Here is a 26,576-nt window from a genome sequence, read left to right as displayed (position 1 = left end):
ATTGGGCACAGCCTTCTCCCTGGGTTGTGGCTCTGAGTTCCCCGGACCAAAGGGAGTGGTGGCAGCCTTACCGGTTCTAGTTTGTTCTGTTTTTGTAAATGTAAATGTGCCTGCCAACCCTGCTCAAGAAACCTGGTCTGGCCGTAGAGCAAAGACAGGTGAGGGAGGGGCGAGCGGTTGGGGGCGAAGTTTACCACAACATGTAATAAGTGTTGGAAGTGTAAAGAAAAGGAAGGGACATTCTATCATATGTGGTGGGAATGTAAGAAAGTGAAAGGCTTCTGGGAAATGATTTATAATGAGTTGAAAAAGATGTTGAAATATACATTTATTAAAAAACCGGAAGCTTTTCTTTTAGGAATGGTAGGAAGTGAAGTAAATAAAAAAGACTGTAAACTTTTCCAATACGCAGTAACAGCGGCGAGAATACTCCTAGCCCCAAAATGGAAACAGGAAGAATTTCCGACGATCGAAGAATGGCGACTGAAATTGACGGACTTTGCAGAATTGGATAAATTAACAGGGAAGATTTGATATTTGCGAGACCAGAAGTTCATCGAGGACAGGGGAAAATTTACACATTATCTGAAAAGTATATGTGATGAGCAGACAACGCTTGTAGGTTTTCAAGATGTTCTGTGAAAGTATAAGAAATATTGTAAAAAAGGGAATAAGATTAGGGAGGTTATAATTTAAAGGCAATAGAAAAATTAGAAATGTGTAAACAAAAGAAAAGATTAAATCGGAAGATTGGCAGAGAAACTGAGGGAAGTCAAAAAAGAAGACTATGTAATAAATTTTGAAAATGGTTGTATAAATTTGTATTTGAAAATGAATAAAAATGTTTTTTTAAAAAAGAAAAGTGTGTGTTGGTTATAAGAAGGTTGTGCGCTGCACATATAGTCAAAAGTAAGATTCCGTTCTGGTTGCTGTTGCCAATTTCTTTTCCCAATAGTCCCAGGCCACAGATCGAAATCTTGCCTAATTCTTGGATTAAAATCACCCAGGAGGATAATTTTACCCTGCTTAGGCATCTTTGGTAGGATGGTATCCAGCTGAGAGTAAAAAAATTCTTTAATGTCTTCTTATATGGGCTAATAGCCGTAAATAAATAAATAGTAAATAGTAAATGTCTTCATCAGCATTGAGTGTTGGTATGTTTGAGGCTACACGCTCGAGGCTACACGCTGCAACTGATGCCTCTCCCTCCTTCCCCTGCTTCTTCACCACCTTGCAACCTAAAAAGGGTCAACAACTTTGGGGTCCCCCCCTTAAAAAAGGTCGGCAACTCTGGGAAACGGGGGGGGGGGGTTTGCCGGATATGCTTAAGAAGGCCCTGCCGAGGGGCTTCGTGTCCCCGTTGGGGTGGGAGTGGAGGGAGGGAGGGAGGGAGGAATGGATACGACTCTCGCTTTAAGCCACGAGGGTGGCTGCGGAGCTGTTTCGTCTTGTTGCTCTTTGCTTCTTTTCATGTTTTGGACCCTGGCTTACTTCCTCTTTTTGCTGCTGTCTTCGCCCTAATGGAAAACTTAGCTCCTCTTTGGGATTGTAGGACAAGACCTGCCAAGGAAAATAAAGAACTTATGTATGCTACAACAGTGGCAAGAGTCTTGATAGCACAAGGATGGAAGAATGAGGAAACCCCGACAAAAGAACAGTGGCAAGAAAAATTGATGAACTATGCAGAACTGGCTAAACTGACATACAAACTGCGAGACAAGGACAACTGTGCCTTCAAAGAAGAATGGAAACTTTTTACAAATTACTTAAAATACAACGAAATGAATTGGACTCCTTGGCAGGTTTTGAATAAACATACACAAATTTATTGACTGTTAACATAGTAGACAGATAATATAAAGAATTGTACAATTTTACAGTATGCAGAGAATATGTGGTGAGAAATCAGAGGAGCGGAGGGAAGTCTGGAGGGGGTGAGGAAGGGAGGTGGGGAAGGGGGAATAATGAATACATGTTTTGATATTTTCTTATGTTGAAATTGTTAATAAAAAAAATCCTTTTTTTATTAAAAAAAGGAAACCTTTGCTCCTCTTTAACCAATCAATGAAAACAAAACGGAATGAAGGATCATCGAAAGCCCCGCGCAGGGTTTTAAATGAGAAAGAGAGACCTTTTTATTTGGACGGGTGGGTGGTTTAAACGCGACGAATGAAGCAGGGCCTTAAGTCCCTTTTCAGCAGCACAGAGAGGAAGGCGAGCGCAGAGGCTCCCCCGCCTCCCTCAGGTTTTGGCGGGAAACCTGGCGGGGCCCTCCGCGTGACTCATCGACAGAGGCGGCGGGGGCGGCGACCTCCCCCCCTTCTCTCTCCTCGCCTCCTCCATCAATCCCGCCTAGGCCGCTTCCGCTTCCGCCGCCGCCTGAGGGGAAACCCATCAAGCCCGAGCAAGATGGCGACGCTCTCCGTCTTGCAGGCTTCGCTGGCCGACGCTGCCGGAGGATTCAGCTTCCACAACTGCGCCCGGTCAGTGGCGGCCGCGGGGGGAGAGCGGGGGAGGCGGCGTGGGGGCCCGGCGGGGCGGCTCCGAGGCCTAGCGAGGCCCTCACGCGGGTGGGAGAGAAAGGGCTCTTCTGAAACAACAACGGTAATAAAGTAACGCGCGCGCCGGTGCTGCTGCGGTTTCCCCATGGATCTTCCTTAGCGGCGGCCTTATTCGCCTGATCGCTTAAGCCGCCCTAGGATCCGCGGATGCTTCGTTCTTTCCCGGGAGGGGGGGTCGGGGGCCGAAGGGGGGAGGAGGAGCCCCCCCCTCGGAAGTGGCTGAGCCAGACCTCCAAGGGCCGCCCATGGGGTGAGCGGGCTGGGGGGGGACCTTGCCTCTCCCCGCCCTTTATCTCAAAGAGAGAAGGAAGGGCTGTCGCTTCGTCACTATCCACCTCTTGGAAAGCTTAAACCTGCGGGTTTCTTAACCTCGAATGGATTTCTTTCCTCCTCAGTAACTAGGCAGCTGCCAGAGGGTGAAAATAGCGCTCAGGTTCTTTGCTTGGGGGGGGGGGGGGCGGGGAAACGGGAACAATCAAAATAAAAATAATTTTTATTTAAACCCCACCCTCTCCAGCCAAAACTGGGCTCAGAGCAGCCAACATCAAATGTATAACATATTAACATAAACAAAACAAAACAAATTCCTTCCAGTAGCACCTTAAAGACCAACTAAGTCAGTTCTTGGTATGAGCTTTCGTGTGCATGCACACTTCTTCAGATACACTGAAACAGAAGTTTCCAGACCCTTCTATATAGTGAGAAGGTGGGGAGGGGTATTACTAAGAAGGGTGGTGGGAATGGGTGATTGGCAGATAGCTGTGATGAGCCTGTTGACGACTCTTAACGACTGCAATAGGTCTTACAGGAAAAAGCAAGGGGTGAAAAGGTGAAAAATGGCTTTGTCATGTATAATGAGATAAGAATCCAAGGTTTTTGTTCAGACCAGGTTTTTCCATGGTTTTGAGTTTGGTGATAAGTTGTAATTCAGCAGCTTCTCTTTCCAGTCTATTTCTGAAATTCCTTTGTAGTAAAACAGCTACTTTGAGATCTTGTATAGAATGTCCTGGGAGATTGAAATGTTCTCCTACTGGTTTCTCTGTCTTGTGATTCCTGATGTCCAATTTATGTCCGTTTATTCTTTGGCGTAAGGTCTGGCCTGTTTGTCCAATATAGAGAGCTGAAGGACACTGTTGGCATTTTATGGCATACACAATGTTAGACGATGAGCAATTAAATAGTCCCGAGATGGTATGTGTGATGTTGATCTGTTGATCTGTTGTCTAACTTCATCTGTTGGGTATTTTAGTTCTAAAAAGGTTTGCTGTAGATCTCTTAGGTGAGAGTCAGTGTATCTGAAGAAGTGTGCATGCACACGAAAGCTCATACCAAGAACTGACTTAGTTGGTCTTTAAGGTGCTACTGGAAGGAATTTGTTTTGTTTTGACTATGGCAGACCAACACGGCTACCTATCTGTAACTGGAACTATGGAAGGCACCACATTGAGCCGCATGAAATGGAAGTCCATCAACCTCACCAAGAAACTTGCACAGGTACAGACTGATATCTTCTTTCTTACTAAATGCAAGAACCTGGACATTATACCCAAGGGTCTTAGAATTAAGAACCCTCTACAATCCACGTATCCCACTGAATATGCAAGAAAACTATGCAACACTTTCTCTAAGAAGCTGCTCAAACATCTGATCAGCATTCTCTACTCTAAACAGAAGCTAATAAAGGAGGAACTCCTTGTATTGGACAACTCTATCAGGAACCACCAAGCTTGGCAAGAGTTCCAAAAGGAAAAACAAAACATTTACCACTCTCAACTGGAGCTACTGAAAAAACAGAAAAACAAGAAACTCTCTAACCTTTCCAACCTACAGGCTACAAATCAAAACAAGATCAACAATATTGTCAATCTCTCACAGCAAGCACTCAGCCCAGCTGAGGAATCAGTCCTTTCACGTGGACTGTCATTCTGCCCTGCCAAATCCCCACACATGATCCAGTTCTGCGGGGACTTGGAAGCATTTTTCCGCCGTTTAAGCCTGAAGGAGTATTTTCAACACACACAACAACAAGACAAAGCAGAACAAGCAACAACTTCACAACACAACACCTCTCAACCCACTGGAGAACAACAACCACCCTCCCAACAGAACACTGACCACCAACTACCACCGAAAAAGTGTTACACAAAAAAGGGACTCCACATGGACCCCTCCTGATGGACGCAATACCACACTGGACTTGTACATTGACTGCTTCCGCCACAGAATCCAAACAGATGTGACCAGAAAACACCATCGCTTACAACAAAATCTAAACCATGCTGAAAGGAGAGCCATAGATAATCTCAGAAACAACCCAGACATTATAATTAAAGAAGCGGACAAAGGTGGAGCTGTCGTCATCATGAACAAAACTGACTACATTCAGGAGGCTCACAGACAACTTTCCAATACCGCCTTTTACATAAAATTGGACTCAGACCCCATACAAAAAAGAACTGAACAAGATTGTTAAGGAGCTACCCCCACACATCCTAGAACAGATCCTCACTAACACACCAACAGAACCTCGACCAGGAACTTTCTATCTTCTACCTAAAATACACAAACCAGGAAATCCAGGACGCCCCATCATTTCAGGTATTGGCACTATTACAGTGGGTGTCTCCGGTTATATGGACTCTGTTCTGAAACCATATGCCATCAGTGCTCCCAGCTATGTACGTGACACCACAGATTTTCTGAGGAAAATACAATCATTAAATAATCTTCCCAACAATACTATACTAGCTACTATGGATGTGGAATCTCTGTATACCAACATCCCACACAACGATGGTTTACAAGCTATAAGGAACACCATTTCAGATAAAACCACAGCGGACTTTGCCACCAAACTCTGCCAATTTGTCCTTACCCACAACAACTTCAAATTCGGTGATGACCTGTTCCTTCAGATCAGCGGCACAGCAATGGGCACCCGCATGGCCCCACAGTATGCCAACATCTTCATGGCAGATTTAGAACAACGTTTCCTAAACTCCTACCCACTCAAACCTCTCTTGTACCTGCGATACATTGACAATATTTTTATCATCTGGACACATGGTCAACAGACCCTGGACACCTTCCACCAGAAATTCAATGATTTTCACCCCACAATCAACCTAACAACCTAACAATGAATCAGTCTATGCAAGAAATACATTTTTTGGACACTACTATAAAAATACAGGATGGGCACATAGACACCACCTTATACCGTAAACCAACTGACCGACAAACATATCTACATGCCTCTAGCTACCATCCCAAACATACCAAACAGTCCATTGTATATAGCCAGGCACTACGTTACAGCCGCATCTGTTCCAATTCTACAGACAGAGACTCTCACCTAAGAGATCTACAGCAAACCTTTTTAGAACTAAAATACCCAACAGATGAAGTTAGACAACAGATCAACAGAGCCAGACTGATACCCAGAGAGAACTTGCTGCAAGACAGACCCAAAAAAGAAAATAACAGAACACCTCTAGTCATCACATACAGCTCCCAAGTTAAAACAGTACAACGCATCATCAGAGATCTACAACCTCTCCTGGACAATGACAGTTCTCTTTCTCAAGCTCTGGGAGGAAGACCTTTCATTGCCTACAGACAGCCACCCAGTCTTAAACAACTCCTAACCCACAATAATACTACAACCAGACCTAACACGGACACTGGCACCAGAGCCTGCAATAAACCCAGATGCCAACTTTGCTGCCACATACACCCGGACAACACCATTACTGGCCCCACTTCTGTTTCAGTGTATCTGAAGAAGTGTGCATGCACACGAAAGCTCATACCAAGAACTGACTTAGTTGGTCTTTAAGGTGCTACTGGAAGGAATTTGTTTTGTTTTGACTATGGCAGACCAACACGGCTACCTATCTGTAATATTAACATAAAATCAATCAATTAAAATACATCCTCAAATCAGATCAAGATCAGAATAAAATCCAATCAGATGGCAACCCGCAGATTAGGGTTGGGGACCTTAAATGCTCACCAGGCCCAACTATTTGTGCTGTTTGTGTTTGTATGGGCCTGTGAGAAAAATTGGGAAGCCCCTTTCATGCAAGTGCTTATGAAAGGGGAGGGGGAGTCAGGCTGAACCCTGGCTGAACAGCTCCATCTTGCGGGCCCTGCGGAAAGATGTCAGATCCACCTTTTTATCCTGCTGGGCAGCTCAGTTGCTTAGAGCCTGATGTTGATAATCCCACGTTTGCCCAGTTGCAGGTTTGATCCCTGCATGGGACGGCTTCGTATTCCTGCCTTGCAGGGAGCTGGACTAGGACTAGGTGATTCTTCGGGTCCCTTCCAACACTGCGGTGCTATGAATCCCATTTTTGCCAAATCGTAGCTCCTCCCATAGGAGCAAACAGTTGCTAGTTCCCCCACCCCCAATTATAGCGGGGGGTGGGGTGGTGGTGGTAGAAGAGAATTGCAGGGGTGGGGGGAGCGTGAGGGTTGTTGTTTTTGCTCCAAACTGCTTGTGTGCGCGCTGAAATGCCAAGGGAAAACACACTTGCCTGCTCCCCAATAGGGCGTGTGGAGCATGCAAAAGCGATCCACTGTTGTAGCCAACAGCCCTTGGGCAGGCTTACTTAGAAGGTAAGTAAGGTTGGATTTCATTCTAGCGGGATCTACTTATAACCTTCAATTTCTAAGAGTTAAATTTTAAATGCATGACCAGCTTCCGGGGTGTGTGTGTCCTATAATGAACTAGTCAGGGGGCCAGATTCAGGGAGCGATGGGGGTAGGTTAACTTCCTGACAGTGCTTTCTTCCTTTTATTAAATCGGGAGGAGTGGGGTGTTGGTGGGCTTGGTGCTTGCATTGGTTCCGTTTGCTGCATTCACTTCTTTCTCATCCTCTGGCAGTTAGAGTAGTCAGGATCTCCTTACACTATTTATGGAGAAGACTTTAATTTTTAGCACCAGTGCCTCATTTTCATGATTACCTCCTGTTGTAGGAATTCTCAGCTTGAAGTGGAGGGGACCAAGAAGGGCCTGCGTCTTCCCACAGCCCACAAGATTGGCACCACCATTGCTGGGGTAGTGTTTAAGGTGAGGCCCAATGCTTGTTGCAGTAATATCAGCTTTTCAGTGTTCGTCCTATGCATGTCTACTCAGAAGTAAGTCCCACTAAGCTTAGTGACACTTGCTTCCAGGAAAGTGGGCATAGGATTGCCATCTCCCTTTCTTTATCTAGGATGGGATAGTACTTGGAGCAGATACAAGAGCCACTGAAGGGATGGTTGTTGCTGACAAGAACTGTTCAAAAATACACTATATATCTCCAAACATTTAGTAAGTATATATATATTACTAACCTTTTTCTAGGCCTGCTTATGACCACAGATTTTCTGGAAGTGGAAAGTTGCAAAGTATTTGTTTCTAATGGAGGGAACCAGGGAAAAGTAGGAAGAAAAAGCATGGGTATTTAATTGTTCATGTTTCACAAAGGGCTTTCTCTGTCCTCTCCTGAAAATGACCAGCTGCTTTAATGGACTAAGACTGTCTAGTTAGCTCTTGATTCCTATAGAGTGGCAAATGTGTTCCGGGGGTTTGTGGGGCGGCTGCCAACCAAGTGTGGCCATGGCTTCTAGATAATTATTCAGAAGCTGCTTGTTTACTAAATGAAGTAAATATGTTTGCAGTTGTTGCGGGGCTGGAACGGCTGCAGTCACAGAAATGACAACTCAGTTGATCTCTTCCAACATGGAGCTCCACTCGCTCTCAACTGGACGGCTTCCAAGGGTGGTCACCGCCAACCGGATGCTCAAGCAGATGCTCTTCAGGTAACTGGCTTGTGGACTGAGCAGTGCTGTTGCCACTCTTTGCCTCCTCCCCTTTCTCTCTTCATTCAGTTAAGCAGTATACAGACACATGTAGTTGGGAAAGTTCAGCAGCTGAGTGACATGCTCCAAAATATGTGTGTGTTTAAACAATTTTACAAGCAGAAGCCTCCAGGGGCAGCATTTAAAAATGGAAATTTTTGTGTTTGTCATCAGCATTCAAAATTAACCAGTCTCCAATCTCTTTTTCGACTCAGTAGCGCCACCTAGCAACCAAAATGAGATTTCCAGCTATGTGATTTGTGACCAAGATCTCTGGCTGCGCAGGAGAGCCAAGGGCAGTGTCCTAGGACTGAAGCGTTCCCTTTCTGCTTGCTCCCCAGGGAACTATTTGATGGGCTAAAGGAATGTCTCCCTGGGGCCCAAAGCAGCCTTAATTGTGGTTCTTTCTCACTGCTGTTTTTGTTACCACCCCGAAATACAAGTGTTGAAATACCTCCCATCTAGCCGTGGCTGCCAGGCCACTGCACACTTCTGCACAAAGGCTTGGACTTGCCAGCAACAAGCTGCTGACCATGGGAAAGAGCGTGACCCCCATCACGTCAATCAAATGCGAGCCTGGCGGGAGAGAGGAGGGTGGGTGGGCTGGTGGGAGGCAGGCAGGATTATGCAAAAACGAGATCTCCAGGGCAGAGTCTCTTCCAAGGCTGCTAGGGGAGAGGATGAATTGGAAAGGACCCCTCACTGCAAAAAGAGAGAGAAAACAACCAGAAGCTTCAGTGTGCCTCATTGCATGGTCCCTTCCTCTACACCACAGTTGCATGTAGACTTTGTGTGGCATCTGTGTGAAGGGAGGGAGTCGGGAGGACTACCCCCTCGCCCCAGCTGTCCAGCCTCACTTCCTCCTGCCCTTTGCTTCCTATTTTTTTTTAATAAATATTTATTAAAGTTTTTGAATACAAATACACAAATAATAAACAATCTTACTTCCAACACAACGTAGTTTCATCAATTCTTTGGACTCCCTCACGTCTCCCGCTCCCATTTACATCGTTAAAAGGTTTTTCCAAGCAAATTATCAACTTGTTTACGGTCTTATATCCACTCATTTAAATATAATCTAGCAATTCTCCAAAAAAAATTATGTTTTCTTTAATCTCACTTATCATCGAGTTCAAATCTAGTTTAGTGGTGGCCAATTTTTTATAATCTAGCATCCTTCTTAACATTCAACCAAGTTACAATGTTTTTGTAAATACATCTTAAATTTCTTCCAATCTTCTTCAATCCTCTCTTCTCCCAGGTCTCGGATTCTGCCAGTCATCTCGGCCAGTTGCATATAGTCCATCAGCTGCATCTGCCACTCTTCCAGTGTGGGTAGATCTTGAGTTTTCCAGTTTTTAGCAATGAGTATCCTTGCTGCCGTTGTTGCATACATAAAAAATGTTCGATCCTTCCTTAGCACCTTCTGGCCGACAATACCCAGGAGGAAGGCCTCTGGTTTCTTAGTGAAGGTATACTTAAATACCTTTTTCAGTTCATTATATATCATTTCCCAGAAGGCCTTCACCTTAGGGCATGTCCACCAGAGGTGAAAGAATGTTCCTTCATTTTCTTTACATTTCCAACATTTATTATCAGACGAATGGTATATTTTGGCAAGTTTAACTGGGGTCATGTACCATCTATATATCATTTTCATTACATTTTCCTTCAGAGCATTACATGCGGTGAAGTTCAACCCAGTGGTCCATAACCTTTCCCAGTCCTCAAACATGATGTTGTGCCCAATGTCCTGTGCCCACTTTATCATAGCCGATTTAACCATTTCGTCTTGTGTATTCCATTTTAACAGCAAGTTATACATTCTAGATAGTACCTTAGTCTTTGGTTCTAACAATTCTGTTTCTAATTTCGATTTCTCCACCTGGAACCCTAACTTTTTGTCATTTTTAAAAACTTCTTTAATCTGAGCGTAATGTAACCAGTCTTGCACTTTATCCTTCATTTTCTCCAAACTCTGCAATTTCCAATTGTCTCCATCTTTTTCTAATATTTCCCAATATTTTGGCCATTTGGCCTCCATATTGGGTCTTTTTCGGGCCTTAGCTTCCAGAGGCGAAAGCCACCTCGGAGTCTTGTTTTCCAATAAGTCTTTGTATTTTGTCCAGACATTAAATACTGCTTTCCTAACAATATGGTTCTTAAAGGCCTTATTGATCTTAACCTTGTCGTACCATAAGTATGCATGCCAACCAAAAGCATTGTTGAAACCTTCCAAATCCAGTACGTCAGTGTCCTCGAGAAGTAGCCAGTCTTTTAGCCAGCAGAAAGCTGCGGCTTCATAATACAACTTTAAGTCTGGCAGGGCAAAGCCCCCTCTTTCTTTCGCATCAGTTAATATCTTAAACTTAATTCTGGGCTTTTTGCCCTGCCAGACAAATTTAGAAATATCTTTCTGCCACTTCCGGAAGCACTCCGTCTTGTCCACAATCTGTAGTGTTTGAAACAAAAACAACATTTTTGGCAATACATTCATCTTAATAGCAGCAATTCGGCCTAACAAAGAAAGCTTCAGTTTTGTCCACCTCCTGCCCTTTGCTTCCATGCCCTTCCTGCCAAAAGCTTTCACCCTTCTAGCCTCCAGAGCCCATTCTCCCTGTCTGGAGCCACTGGCACATCCTACTGAGAGGGGCAGAAAAATGGCAGCGGAGAGGCAGAGAGTGTGCCCCTTTGCTGTGTGGGTGGCTGCTTGCTGGGGATGGGTGGCTGGCTTGTGTGAGGAATGCCACCTATTCGCTGGCCTAGCAGAACGGGCAAGCAGGAAGCAGCCCTTTACTGCAGAGTAAAGGGCTGCTTCCTGCCTGCTGAATTTGCAAGGCCAGAGAGATGCGGCTCTGTGAGCCTGCCTCCACCCGCCAACACCATGTGTCTACGTCTCTCTGGCTGGGTCTCACTGTCCTGCAAGCCAGAGACTTTGGGCAATGCGCAGCTGACAGGTGGGCAGACAGGCAACACTTCCTCCCCACCCCTCTTTCTTTGGGAAAGCTTCAAGTCCCTGTGAATCAAACCAGTGGTGAAGGCTGCCTGGTGCGCGGCCACCATGTTTCTTCTTTGCTCAACTTCTGTTTGCGCAGCATAAGCTGGGCGGGGGGCGGGGAGTGCAGGTTTTGGGGCAGCTGCTTTTTACTCTCTGGGAAGCCCATCTGTTTTATGAGAGGAGTCTTGACGTTTCAACACTCTTAAGGAACCCCCTTGTTTTCCCACTCCCTTTTATTGGTTTAAATAGTTTCTGCTAGGAAGGGTGAGGGGAGTGCCCCTGCCTTTAAACTGTCACCACCACTGGTGTTTGTGTGCATTTTGAGAGGGAGAGAAAACTGCACAGAACTGCATGGCTTGCCCTGCTCCTGCCCCTGCTTTGGCAAGTTGGCTGTGGTTGTGCTCTTTTGGTGCTGCGCTGCTTGCAGATCCCCCACAATCTTTTTTTCCAATGAAAAAGCACCTAGGCATTCTTGTAGTGCCTGGAATGCAGGTTTAAGATGTCATTAGGCTCTTAGCTTTTATGCCCCAGTTTCTAACACTGTTTGGAATGCATTTCTGGTGTTCACACACTCTTATGCTAAACACATTTATGTCTTCCAGGTATCAAGGTTACATTGGTGCAGCCCTGGTTCTGGGTGGGGTAGATGTCACTGGAGCCCATCTTTACAGCATCTATCCTCATGGATCTACTGACAAATTGCCTTATGTCACAATGGGTGAGTCTTTCCCTGTTACAATTTAGGTAACTGCACTGCCCACTAGTGGAAATCTGTCGTAATTAGTTTTTCTTTCCTCATCTTTACTCCTGTGTGTGATTCTGAAATGTCATTAGCGTTGTAGAAAGTGAAAGTAAAACAGGGATCTCATACTCTGTGTGATCATATCTCTTGATGCCTAATAATAATAATTTAAATAATTGGCAAATTGTAAATGGCTTGGTGGGGAGATGGGAAATACAGCTTGTGCACATTTGCCAGAGAAGTGACTCCCAGAGTGTAGCTTCAATGCTGAATGACAAATGGTTTGCTAATTCAAATCCCAAGGTAGTGGTTCTTCATCAGAACATTAAAACAAACACACACAAAGTTTCCGAAATGCCATCAGAACCACTAGAGAAATTACACTGTAAGGGTGATTGCAGATTTCTTAAAGCAGCCCTGTAGCTTATATAGGGGCTGTCAGCAGCAAAAATAATGTTAGCTGACTGAAAATACAGGTGTGTAGCACTTGTCAGTGGAGAGTGTGAGAGCTTCTAATTTAATGTTTTGTTCTTGAAATGGATGCATTAGTTAATAGGCAAATGCAAGACACAGAGCTGTTCCACCAGGCCTTTGGCCAGGGCACAGCCTGATTCCCTCCTTTGGCAATCTTCACAGAACTCTAGCCCAATGGTTGCCATTAATTTGATTTGAATTAATTTTATAATGAAATGATTTTAGAATGTTGTATTATTTTATTGTTGTTAGCCGCCCAGAGCCCGGCTTCGGCTGGGGAGGGCGGGATATAAATAAAAATTTATTATTATTATTACTACTACTACTATGGATGTTTGTTCACATAGATTCAGTTCATTCTGACCCCAATTTCACTTTGCTTTAATGCTTTGCCTGCCTATATGTACAAAAACAAGAACACCTCTGTGTTTACTAGGGTCAAACATTTTTCTTAAATTACTTGAAGAAATGATGTGTGTGTGTGAGTGTGTGTGTGTGTGTGTGTGTGCGCGCGCACACACACACACACACACAAATCATAGAAGCATCTCTATTACAGATAGCCCTAGTTAGATTATGGAAGAGGTGTACTCCAAAATTACTGCATCTGTTTGTTTGATTTTGATGTTCTTTCATGCCAGTGTTAGGGAAAATTGGACTCCTGGGCATAGACAAGCAGAGTTGTACAAAATGCTTAGAACAGAGTGTAGCTTTTTTACACCAATAGATGGTGCCATGGTACCCTACAAAGTAGTAAATTATTTATTCTGTGCATGAAATCTATTTTTGAAAGAATGCTATTATAGGATTTATGGTGTATTATTCTATTCAGACCCTTATATGAATTAACATAAAATATGAAATTGGATTAATATTTATAAATGTGTCCTGAAACTTATAAATTATTAAACTGCTGAACAATAAACCTTGCTGCATTTGTATAGTGAATGATTAGTGACCCAAAACTGCAGGATTCATGTCTGCCTTGCACCAGGAATCCTTTGACCCTGTTTGTTTGAAGCTGTAGAGCATGGCTATCCTATGAATATTGTTCGCTGCACCCAGTGAAAGAAATCTGACTGGTAAGGACTGCTGTCATTAAATGGGAATAGGCTTCTAAGCCTATGAAGCCTGACAGTATTAATCTGTCTGCTATTCCTTTAAAAAGAGAAGAAGAAGGCTGCAATTCCAGCATGTTTAAAAGCAAACCACACTGAAGTCCACAGCACTTGTTTCCAAGTAAACGTGCTTAGGGTTGGGCTATTGCATACCTGACAATGCTTCATTACAGGAATGACATGGGGTATATTGTGCAAATCTCTGGTCTGGTAAATATCAATAATAGTAGTAGTAGTAGTAGTAGTAGTAATAATTAATAATAAAAATAATTTATTTATACCCTGCCCATCTGGCTGAGTTTCCCCAGCCATTCTGGGCGGCTCCCAATCAAGTGTTAAAAACAGTACAGCATTAAATATTAAAAACTTCCCTAAACAGGGCTGCCTTCAGTATAGACAACTTCAATCTACTGTTTAAATAATTTGTCCACGCCAGGTGTGGCAATTAAGAGAGAGGAAAAAACAAAACACGATATGTAAGATAAGGGATGAAGAAAGGATAGTGGAGGACCCAAAAGAGATAAAGAAGATATTTCAGAAATACTATAAGGAATTATACAAAAGAGAAAAAGAGATAGATAGAAGATTACTTTAAAAAATACCAACTGCAACAGATCACGACTGAAGAAAGAGAATATCTAAATCGGACAATTACAGAGGAAGAAATTAGGAAAGCAATAAAAAAAATGAAAACAGGAAAAGCGCCGGGGCCAGATGGTATCTCGGCTAAATATTATAAAATATTAAGTGATCAACTTTCCCCAGTGCTATGTGAAGTCATGAACAACGTACTAAAAGAAGGGAGAATTCCAAACACCTGGAAAGAAGCGTATATTACCTTAATCCCTAAAAAAGATACAGATGGCTTAGAGGTAAACTATAGACCTATCTCATTATTAAATAACGACTATAAACTATTCGCAGACGTATTGGCGGAAAGGTTAAAAAAAGTCTTAAATAAAAGAATCCATAAAGACCAAACGGGTTTCCTCCCGGGGAGACAATTGAAAGACAACGTAAGAAATGTGATAGACATTATTGAATATCTGGATAGTAGAATAGACAAGCAGGCGGCGCTGATCTTCATTGATGCCGAGAAGGCATTTGACAACGTCTCCTGGCGTTTCATGAAGGAAAATTTAAAAACGATGGGAATTGGTGAAGGATTTAGAAAAGGTATTGAGGCTATTTATCAAGAGCAAAAAGCCAAACTTATAATAAACAACAATATATCGGAGGCCTTTGATATTGCCAAAGGGACTAGGCAAGGCTGTCCCTTATCCCCTTTGTTATTTATAACAGTGTTGGAAGTGTTTAATAAAAGGTTAAGGGAAACACCGGAGGTTAAAGGAATTAAGGTAGGAAGCAAGGAATTCAAAATAAAAGCATTTGCAGATGACCTGATATTAACATTGGAAGATCCTAAGAACAGTTTACAAGAAGCCCTACAGAAACTAGAAGAATTTGGAAAAGTGGCAGGTCTCAAGCTCAACAGGAATAAGACTAAAATGATAACAAAAAATATAACCAAGGAAGATATAGTAGAGCTAGAACAAAGGACGGGAATTATGGTTGCTAAGAAGGTAAAATATCTAGGAGTGTGGATCACAGCAAAAAATATAAACTTATACAAAGATAATTACGAGACTACTTGGAAGGGTGTCAAGAAAGATTTAGAAATCTGGGAGAGATTGAAACTTTCCTTCTTAGGGAGGATATCGGCTATTAAAATGAATGTCCTGCCCAGAATGTTATTTTTGTTTCAAACTATACCAGTAATGAAAGGACTAAAACAGTGTAAAGACTGGCAAAGGATCTTAGCGAGATTCATTTGGCAGGGAAAAAGATCACGAATAAAAATGAAAATACTGGTAGATAAAAAAGAAAGAGGGGGGTTTTCTTTACCAGATTTGAGTTTATATTACGAAGCGGCTTGTTTAACGTGGGTGAAAGACTGGATAAAGCTAGAGAATACTGATATCTTGGATTTAGAAAGGTGAAAGTTCATAGAGGCTTTCTAAATCATATAATTAGAGGACCATTATTTCAAGTATGGGAAAGAAATAAGAACCTGCTGGAAAAGAAAACCCCATGGTGGATCTCACCAGTAGATGTCTTAACTGTCAAAAAAACTAACATGGAGGGGGAAAAAGCTACCTATGAAGATCTTATCAATAAAACTGATCAGGGCATAAAACTCAAGCCCTATGAGGAGGTAAAGAATGTACTCATGGGGTGGCTGCAATACCATCGAGTGAATGATCTGTTAAAAGATGATAAAAACAAACTGGGATTTGAAGATACAAAATCTAAATTTAATGTGGAAGTCATAGAAGGTAAAAACAAAACATCATCTAGGATGTATGACCTCTTACTGGATTGGTATACAAAAGACGAAGAGGTGAAGGAGGCCATGATAAAATGGGCCATAGATATTGGTTACAAGATTGACTTTGTAAAGTGGCAAGAATTGTGGAATGTAAATATGAAATTCATGGCGTGTACGGCACTAAGGGAGAACCTCTGGAAGATGATTTATAGGTGGTATCTCACACCAGTGAAATTGGCTAAGATTTATAAACTGAAGATTAAGAAACGCTGGAAATGTGGAGAGGGGGATGGTGAGTTCTATCATATGTGGTGGACATGCAGTAAAGTAAAAGGCTTTTGGGAACTGATTTACAACGAACTTAAAAAAAAAATTAAGTATAGTTTTCCCAAAAAGCCTGAAGCTTTCCTGCTAGGAATAGTTGGCAAGGAAATCAAAAAAGAGGACAAAAATCTGTTTCTATATGCCACAACGGCCGCTAGAACTATGTTAGCCCAAAGCTGGAAAATGGAATTAATACCTACTATAAATGACTGGCAGATCAAGATGATAAATTATGCTGAACTAGCTAGAATAACAGGAATACTAAGAGACCAGGATGACCAGAAGTTTCATGAAAATTGGAACAAATATCTGACGTATATAAGAGATAAGTATAGAACTTCGATGACTCTGGCAGGGTTGGAACAACTCTAACAGTGTTTGGCAAATATGTAAAGGAGATAAAACACGTAACTTTAGAAATTATCTGATACTTACCAATGAAGTGAAGGGAAGTCCGAGGCTCGGCGGAGCCCAAAATAACTGTGTACTATATATATGATTCTTGTAACAGCTATGTTATATGCAATTTATGTAATCTGGACTGTATATATGTATAATCAATGGAAAACCAATAAAAATTTATATGGGGAAAAAATAATTTGTCCAAATGTAGGGTCATGTTTTAAATGTGATATGGCAAACTGAGAGACTGAAGAATGAATTTCTTGCTGCAGTGTGCAGCATACCTAAGGCTTAGGGATTACAATCTTAAAATGATCATAAAACCAGACATCAAAATTCATGCCCTCAAGCTCTGTTCTTGGGATGGATAACTGGCATAGACATGAATGTCTTGCAGTGCCTCTACATTGACACAACCCAGTTTGGGCCTCTTCTGGAAAGAAAGGACCGTAACCTTTTGATGGGCAGATGTGATGCAATATGAACACAGTTTGTGTTTTTAGTACTCCTGTGAAGGCTGACTGATCTCTTATGTGCCAAAATATTAGCATGATTTTTAAACTCAACATTTTGACAAGCTCCACACTTAGGTTGGTGGCAGAGAATACATATTTAAGCCAGAAGGAATTAGCTATCACAGCAGAATAGTAAATACTCAGACCTGCTCATATTTGATCAGAGGTTAGGCACACACAAGGCAGCAGTATTGCTATTCCATGATTCCTCCATGTATCTACAAACTGAATACTAATTTCCCCATACCTTTCTCTTGTTGTTTTAAGCAATATTTTACATGTGTGTGCGTGTAAGGCCTCTGTATTGTTGCTCAAAACAGGCAAAGAATAGAAATCCAGCATTTTGTTCCTAAATAAGAGACCAGTGTCGTTCCTTAGAAGGAATTTAAAACATACTCAGTGCTTACTCAGGAGTGAGAACATCAAATTAAAGTGTTTATGCTGACAAAGGACAAATGCGGATTTCAGCAAACGATGCAAGATTGTCTGATTGCTGGCTTGTCTAGAAAAGCTTCTGGCCATGGCTATATAATGAAATGCATGCATACAATTAAAGGGCTTGAAGTCTGTACTTCAGACTTGGGAAGCAGCAAGATGCATTCTGGTGGTCTCTTGTGGCTAAGGCTGATCTCTTGGCACCAGTATTGTTTCATATTCATAAATCAGCTCTTCATGCATTGGCAATGTCTGTCTGCCGCACAGGCAATGCCACCAAGAGACCAGGCCTCTCAGCCAGGAACCAGAGTGAAAAATGATGCCGATCGATGGGTCTGTGGAGAGCACTGGATATCTACCTAGGAGGAGCAGCAAATTGAATAACAATGAGCATTTGTGAATAAGTGCGCTGTCAGGGACTGTTGACACTGATGGATTAGAGAAATCTAAATGTTACTCTCTTCACAGTTCATTTGTTTGCCAGTGTGGCAGCAGCAAACAGGAGTGCTGGAAGATGCAGAAGGCTATTTAGTAAAAGAAAGCACTCTTCACTGAATGTTTGACGTTCAAAAGGCTGCTAACTGCAGTGTGCAAATGGACAAGTCCAATATCTGTTAAATATGGGACAGCAAGGTCATTTTAAAACACAAAAAGTATCTCTAGGTCATCAGATGTATAAAAAGGAATGCTGTGACTCTGTAATGTAACTGTAAAGAGAACATCATTCAGATATTATTATTATTATTTATTATTATTATTAATATATCACCCTATACCCAGAGATCTCAGGGCGGTTTACAGAAAAGAGGGCAGTTCACAGAAAATATTCCCTTTCTTCTTATTCTTTCTTTTGAGATTGGTGTAGAACTTATTTCTAGGCTGTTTTTAATTTAAATGCAGGTAACACTGAGAAACTTATGTGCCCTGATCAGTTTATTTTAAAATATTTTTTAAACCACCTATTAGGTGCCGGCATGGTTGCTCGAGAGCGAAGAGGCAAGACACCCACCAGTCTTTTCCAGGCTTTATTATCTGTACAAAAACATTTACAGTGCAGAGCGTCTCAAGTCCATGTCTGCTCAGTCGCTAGCAGAATCTGGGAGTGGGCGGTCCTTAAACTTTCCCCAGCATAACAGTCTTTTGACCCCCATCCTTCTCCTCTCCTCTCTGCGCGTAAACCGACTGCGCAGAGTGCGCATTGGCAAAGGGGGACCTGCCTCCCCCCCACTTTGCTCAGGCTCGGTGTTGCAGCTCTCTCTAGCATCTTCCGATCCCTGCATCCCTTCCCCACTGGAGGCTTCCCTCCTCCCCGGAGGAAGAGCTGCTTCGCACGATCTTCGGAGGCTCCCTGTAACCCAAGTGCCCTTCCACCTCTCACCTCTGAGCTGATGGCAGTTCCCTGACATCCACCCACCCCCCTCAAGCCCCCGTCCCCATTGGTGGGGTCTCTAACAGCATCCCCCTCCTGGACTCTGGTAGAAGGGGGGGGGGACCCCGGAAAGAATAGTCACCGTCCTCCGTGGATTCAAAAACTGCTTCCCATCCTCCCGTGTTCCTCCCTGCTGACGGGAAGTCCCAGTCAGATTCCTCCCCCTCAGACAGCTCCTCGACTTCGTTCCGTAGTCCGTCCTCTCCCCCTGAGGATGGAAAGCCTACGAAGTCCCCCTCGTCGTCCGTGGGTCCAAACACTTAGTCAAAGAATCTCCCTTGGGGTTTTAGCTTGTGTGGGAACAGAGCATGGAATTCCTCCACCAGATATTCCTCTGTGATGGAGCCTGCGGGAACCTACGCATTTTCTGAGCTGGGTTCCCCCTCCCAGGCCACCAAGTACTCTATCTGGTGCCCTTTCCACCTGGAATCGAATATTTCCGTTACTTCATTACAGCGTTCCCTCTCCTCTACGTGTGGATGGGTGGACACCCCTTCTTCCCTTCCCGGGGAGCCGTGTCCCTCCCTATAAGGCGAAAGTAAGGACCTATGAAACACCGGATGTATTCTCATGCTGTCCGGCAATTTCAGCCTGAATGTCACTGGGTTGACCTGATGGATTACCTCAAAGGGCCCCAGCTGTCTAGGCTGCAGTTTTTTGCAAACCCCCCTTAAGGGCACCCCCTGGGATGACAACCACACTTTGTATGACCTGTATGACCTCTCCTGGCCTGCGATGCCTGTCTGCCTGCTTTTTATATACCTCTTTGGCCCTTTCCAGGTTCAGTTGGAGCTGCTGGTGCAAAGCTTCCATCTCTTCTGCAAACGGCTCTGCCGCTGGAACACTCCATTCCCCCTCGCCGGTCCTGGCAAGGCCCTGGGGTGACACCCGTAGTTGGCCATAAAGGGGCTCATCCCCGTGGACACATGTTCAGCATTGTTATATGCAAACTCAGCTAGTGCTAATTTCTCCACCCAATCGTTCTGCCTCTGGCTGTCGTAGCAGCGTAGGTACTGCTGCAATATGGCATTGGCTCTTTCGGCTTGCCCGTTGGTTTCTGGGTGTCTTGCCGTCAAGAAGCTCACCTCTACCTGCAACAGGCTCATGAGTTTACACCAGAACCATGAGGTGAACTGTCTTCCGTGATCGGAGACGACCCTCAGTGTGGTCCCATGCAGTCGAAAGACGTGATCCACGAACAGCTTGGCCCTTTCCTCGGCTGTCACCGCGTGGGAACATGCCATGAAGTGACACATTTTGGTCAGCAGGTTGACCGCCGCCGCCGTCTTTCCTCGTGACCTGGGCAGATCTGTCATGAAATCTATGGACACCACCTCCCAGGGTCTCCCCGGTGTCGGTAAGGGTTCCAGTAAACCCGCCGGTGCTGCCCTTGGCCCTTTGGCCCTCTGACACCTGTCACACCCTCTCGCCTCTGAGCTGATGGCAGTTCCCTGACACCACCCCTTATCAGTTAAGATATTTGCACAATAAGACCAAAAGTGGCCATATAACCACAAAAGCCCCACGTATACAATACAGCCAAAACAACTTTACAAGGCAGCAAAATATAATAGAGGGACTACACACGCAAAGCAGCTCAAGCAAGCACGAAAGTTTTGAATTGGCACTGTGAAAGATGACAAAGTTGGTGCCTATGAAATTATGTGGGGATGTTCCACAATTGAAATGCCACGTCAAGAGGCACGTTCCTCCTTTGCTTGTAGCATGCTCAATAAGAGCCTGGCCCACAGCAGGTTGTAAGATGGTTGTAGGCTGGTGTAGGGGCAGGTGCTGCATCAGGCATTTTAAGAGCATGCTCTCGCAGATGCAGACTGCCTTGTGACCAGTGTTGTGCAGTTCTCTTCAGTGTTGGGGGGCGCATGGCATCCAGAGAGCTACATGCAGCTCCTGTCCCCAGATGCAGGCCTGTTGACTGCGGGCTTCTGGCATTGAAGAGCATGAGCTAGTTGCTGAAGCTGCCTTGAGTATTTTGTGGTGCTTTGGGAAAGCGAGGGTTGTCTGTTACCCAGGCTTGTCACCCAATGTTCTGGTTTAGTGCCTCTTACTTTATTAACACTTTTGTGTAGTTTTTGCCGAGCTATATGCCATGATATCCATCGTTTAAAATGCCAGCTCTGTGTCTTGGTCACACACCAGCATGATCAAGAAATGGGAAACCAGGGTGAAGCTGTGCAGAAAGAGGCTGCCTCCCATAGTTGAGAACATAGTTCCTGGACAGAGCACCTCCTCTGCTCCAGGGAGAGAGCTGACGAGTGCTTGGGGTGAAAGATAGGGTGTGCGCCCCCCCCCCAAGCAATATCCAGTCTTTGAATCCATTAAGGCTCTTCTTTGAAAGTCAAAAAGGAGAGTGCTGCAGCTGCAAAGATGGGAATCAGAACCTGGTTGGGGAACGGGCTGGTGGTAACTTCGTGTCTGTGTATATATCTTTACAGTATGTTCTCTATTCACGCCCTACTCATCCCCTGCCTTCCAAAATGTTGGGAATTTTGCTAGCATGTGAATGCAAAATGGGCTGTTTCAGAAGGAAGGCCTAGATATAAATTACATAAAAAACAGATTGTTGTAAAATATTTCTTCTGGCAAATTGCAGCTCTGTCTTGCCTGTTAAAACTCCAATGTGAGGCTCTTCCAGACACCTTGCTTGCCTCTTATTCCACCTGATTCTGCTTATTCCTGTTGTGGGGAGCTTGGCAATAAGGCTCGCCTCATAAACTGCATCCAGAGCAGCACTACAGGACTTCACTTTGACCTCCTTGTGGTTCAGCACAGTTCTTCTTTGCTATTTTTGGCAGCTGGCATATTTTGTGCATGTTGCTCTCCTCTCCTGTTCGTCACTTGCAAAGAATTCCTTTTTGTTTCCCATTCCTACCTTTTTGAAAATGGAGCTGTACGTGGCTCCGAGGCAAAAACAAATAGCCATTGCCTGGAGTATAAGAAGATGCTTTGTAAACCCTGAAGGAGCGTCTCCACCCCCATCATTCTGCCTGGACGCTAAGGTCCAGCGCCGAGGGCCTTCTGGTGGTTCCCTCATTGCGAGAAGCAAAGCTACAGGGAACCAGGCAGAGGGCCTTCTAGGGAGTGGCGCCCGCCCTGTGGAATGCCCTCCTATCAGATGTCAAAGAGATAAACAACTACCTGACATTCAGAAGACATCTGAAGGCAGCCCTGTACAGGGAAGTTTTTAATGTGTGACATTTTAATGTATGTTTAATCTTTGTTGGAAGCTGCCCAGAGTGGCTGGGGTACAAATAATAAATTATTATAAATGTGATGTATTTGGTACTGTAAAGGTAATGATCCTCAACCACAGCAATATTCCATAACAGGAGGAGTCTTTGTCACATTCGCTGGAATTACCATGTTCATTGATTTGTGTCTGTAAATCTGCCTCTACCCTTTAAATTTGATCTATAATTGGACCTCCTTAAATGGTTCAGATAAGATAGTCTGTATTTTCTCAGCAATGTCACTATCAGCGTCTCCCTTTTCATTATACATTCAGCAGACTTAATAAAATCAGCAGGACACCTCATTTGAAACTCTTTAATCGCTGCCTTTTTCTTTACTAAACCATTGAGGTGGTCAAGTGATGTACACAAATCATTTTAAATGGAAAATATGGCTTTCTGGGTGACCCAGCTAAACAGATAGTGGTATGCAAAACAAGTTAAAAAGTAATAAATGCCAAAAAATCTAATTGGCATAAAAAATTGTTGCTAACTTTATTCAGTCTCCAAAAGCAGATCATCCTGAAATACTGTCTGGGCTGCACTGAAACATGATGATGATGTCTATGCAGGGAAGATTCACATTCTCTTCTGAACAAAGCTTATTTAAGATTGCCAAATAGTTCATAGCCGCTCTTTGCATGGACTTGTAATGCCTGGAGCTGACATCGGAAAGGGGGTTCTTCTGTTAGTGTTTTTGTAGGACAGCTCTTGAAATCACCAAATGTGTGTGTTTAAACCTTTGTGCGTGATTCATGTTTGCCACTCTGGTGTGCTCTGCCTTAATGTTTTATAGTGCAAACTAGAAACAATCCAGAAACCAATAAAATAAAACACAATTGAACTGGGGTAGATGAGACTGAATGGCCACCCGGATTCCTATATCTTTCTGTGCATGTGCTAAACCAACCCACTGAAATAATCTGTTCCTTTCAGCTGATCCAAATGATTTTAAAGCCCTAGTCTGCCTCTTCTCAGAGCTTCTGGCTTGGTCATACGTGGCTCAGTATATATTTTTCTAGAAAATATCTCAGCTGTTCTAGAAATGCTGCCCCAATCTATAAAAAAAAAAAACAACTACAGGATTTAGAGGGGTGCTTCTGGTGCTTCTAAAGGCTTGGTCATACCCAGTAGGATTTTTTTATTTGGCTTGAACAGCAGGACCACCCACCACCCTCTCTGCCATACCACACCACTATTCACTTTTGATATTGAGAATATTTTCAAAAGCATTTGGGAAGGGGGCTGGGGTTCAAGAAATAAAAGCTGAACATGCTCCCACTAAACCCTGGTACAGCTTCCGCAGGGAGCTTAGTATGAGTTATCTTTTTTTTAATGTATATATATTAGATTTTCCAATTTAACAATCCAATCAAATTACATTAAATATTCCAAACTCTACATATACATATCAAATAATCCAAATATTCTGCCAAATTATAATTTTTTTATTATTGGGACTTCCCATGCTTTGGTGCCGGAGGAGACTCTTGAGAGTCCCATGGACTGCAAGAAGATCAAACCTATCCATTCTTAAGGAAATCAGCCCTGAGTGCTCACTGGAAGGACAGATCATGAAGCTGAAGCTCCAATACTTTGGCCACCTCATGAGAAGAGAAGACTCCCTGGAAAAGACCCTGATGTTGGGAAAGATGGAGGGCACAAGGAGAAGGGGATGACAGAGGACGAGTTGGTTGGACAGTGTTCTCGAAGCTACGAACATGAGTTTGACCAAACTGCGGGAGGCAGTGGAAGACAGGAGTGCCTGGCATGCTCTGGTCCATGGGGTCACAAAGAGTCGGACACGACTAAACAACAACAACAAATGCTTGAGTTCGGGGGGGGGGCTCTGATCATCTCATGTTTCTGCTGCTTTTGCCAGTCATTTCTAATAGTTCCTTCAAATCTTCCTGTTGTTTTCCTTCTTTCACTGTCTTCAAGTTGTTTCCACAGGTGAGTTGAAATAAAATCGTATGTTTCTGTGTGGATTTAATTGTGTGATACTCCTCTGTCCATGCAACATCTCCTCACCCACTGGTATTTCTGCCGAATCAATCCAAAAATCTTTTCGCTGCTGGCAGCCGCTATCTTCTCTCAGTTCCAATGAAGCAATTCTTGGCGTCTGCTCATTAATTTTCCCAGACCGGTTGCATCAAACATTAGCCTTTCCAGGGGAGATTTACCAAATCATGCTTGAAATACAAATATAATGACATATTAAGAGCTCACCTCCCCCTATGACTATTTATAACTCTGCAGCTCGGTCTTATTCCATCATGGCGGATTTCCAAATTAAAACTGTGTCATCACTCCTTCGACTCATTCTAGGAAACCGTCCAAAAATTTTTAACATCTCTCCAGCAGCTAATGAGATCCTGCTTCTGTCTAATATCAACAATTGGGGAATCTTTTATCTTCTTCCAGACAATTCAAAGATCAAAATCTTTAATTATTTATTGTTATTTCCACACAGTTTATAGTTTAAAGCCATATTTATATCAACGAATATAAACTTTTCATTCTCGCTTGCTATAAATGATGTAAATTATTTTTCTGGGTTTTTTTGCCAAGTATTATAATAAATCTGAGTCCTATAGTAGAAAAAGCTTTTACCCCCCCCCCCCATTTCCGTTCCGTTCCAACATACCAGCTTAGATGTTATCCTTCCACTCCGTCTCTTTTGGCACCTCAGTGGCTGGCTTAATTGGCAGATTAATTTCCCCATCCTCGCTCAAAGCATGTCCAAAACATAAATCCAATTTTTCATCTTAAGAAATGGAACTTGGGCGCTCCTGGGGACAGCGTCCGGGAGATCCAGACTCCCTCGGGGGCTTTCCATCCAGTGCCCCCACCCCCTCCTTCTTTACGAACTTGGGGGTTGTTAGTGGGCATCTGCGGATGAGACTGCATCTTCCCATCTTGGTATGAGTTATCAACCTGCTTTTCCCCTTTGCCTTTCTTCAGAGTACGGCTCTGTTTGTTATTGAGCTTGAATAAGAGATGCTGCTCTAAAGTAGCAAAGCAAATATACATTCCTACCTCGGGTTGAATGTGCTTCAGGTTGAGCGCATTCGGGTTGCGCTCCGTGGCAACCCGGAAGTAACAGAGTGCGTTACTTCCGGGTTTCGCCACTTGCGCATGCGCATGCGCAGACGCTCAAAATGATGTCATGAGCATGCACGAAAGCGGCAAAATGCGGCACGTGCCGTCGCGTCTTACGTTCCATTCAGGATGCGAACGGGGCTCCAGAACGGATCCCTTTCGCATCCTGAGGTACCACTGTATAGGAATGTAAATGAGTATTTGTAAAGTTCTTGTCTCATCATTGCCTTTTCTGTTCTGTCATTTGAAAACCATAATGGTGTATTGGACGTAACACTAGTGAAAATTAAAATGAAAACTTCTTGCTCTTTTCAGGTTCAGGCTCATTGGCAGCTATGGCAGTTTTTGAAGACAAATTCAAGCCTGACATGGAGGTAAACATTCTCTCTGCCTCCTGTACTCCCACTGTTTATTTGTGTAATTGTGATAGTAGCATAGTGTGATTTGTAGGATGGGGTTGCTTATTAGTCTTTAATCCTTTGAATGATCTTTAATGGTTGGTTTTCAGTTACAGCAATGCTACAACAGTCTGAAGAGTCACTTTGTTGTCTTCTGTGGGGATTATCCAAAGTATTGTTTCTGTGCTAATAAATATGCACAAAACTTGAGTTAGACATAAAACTGTAAAATGTGTTTACCTATGTTCTCATGGAAAAATCAGTACAATTCTGACACCTGTGCCTTGTGGATGTAATTGCAGGAATTCTGCAGGATGTGTTAAACACGTAACTGATGTTTCCTCAAATGCTGGTGTTTCCAGATATTTTGTGCCTGGCTCTTTAAGATATGAGTGGAAAAGTGAAACGTATGGGTGATTATTGGGTCTTTAATCTGAAAACAAAGATCATGGCCACTGGTCCCATCACCTCCTGGCAAATAGAAGGGCAAGAAATGGAGGCAGTGAGAGATTTTACTTCCTGGGGCTCCATGATCACTGTAGATTGTGACAGCAGTCACGAAATTAAAAGACGCCTGCTCCTTGGGAGAAAAGCAATGACAAACCTAGACAGCATCTTAAAAAGCAGAGACATCACCTTGCCAACAAAGGTCTG

General features: G+C 43.5%; 1 protein-coding gene across 2 annotated transcripts in view; it reads left to right on the top strand.

Moving 5' to 3' along the window:
* Positions 1-2,154: 2,154 nt before the first annotated feature.
* The window catches only part of LOC309333219 (proteasome subunit beta type-7-like), a 51,573-nt gene continuing 27,151 nt past the window's right edge, over positions 2,155-26,576 (top strand). For both annotated transcript variants that reach the window (XM_081846639.1, XM_081846640.1), the window contains exons 1-6: positions 2,155-2,483; positions 7,542-7,635; positions 7,781-7,878; positions 8,229-8,369; positions 12,009-12,124; positions 25,840-25,898. In XM_081846639.1, the coding sequence (XP_081702765.1) occupies positions 2,170-2,483; positions 7,542-7,635; positions 7,781-7,878; positions 8,229-8,369; positions 12,009-12,124; positions 25,840-25,898 (822 nt within the window). In that variant the 5' untranslated portion in view covers positions 2,155-2,169. The remainder of the gene's footprint in view (positions 2,484-7,541; positions 7,636-7,780; positions 7,879-8,228; positions 8,370-12,008; positions 12,125-25,839; positions 25,899-26,576) is intronic.

The sequence above is a fragment of the Podarcis erhardii genome (genome assembly GCF_964252035.2).
Source record: "Podarcis erhardii genome assembly, chromosome: W".
NCBI lineage: Eukaryota > Metazoa > Chordata > Lepidosauria > Squamata > Lacertidae > Podarcis > Podarcis erhardii.
This window is presented reverse-complemented; position numbering and strand designations above follow the sequence as displayed.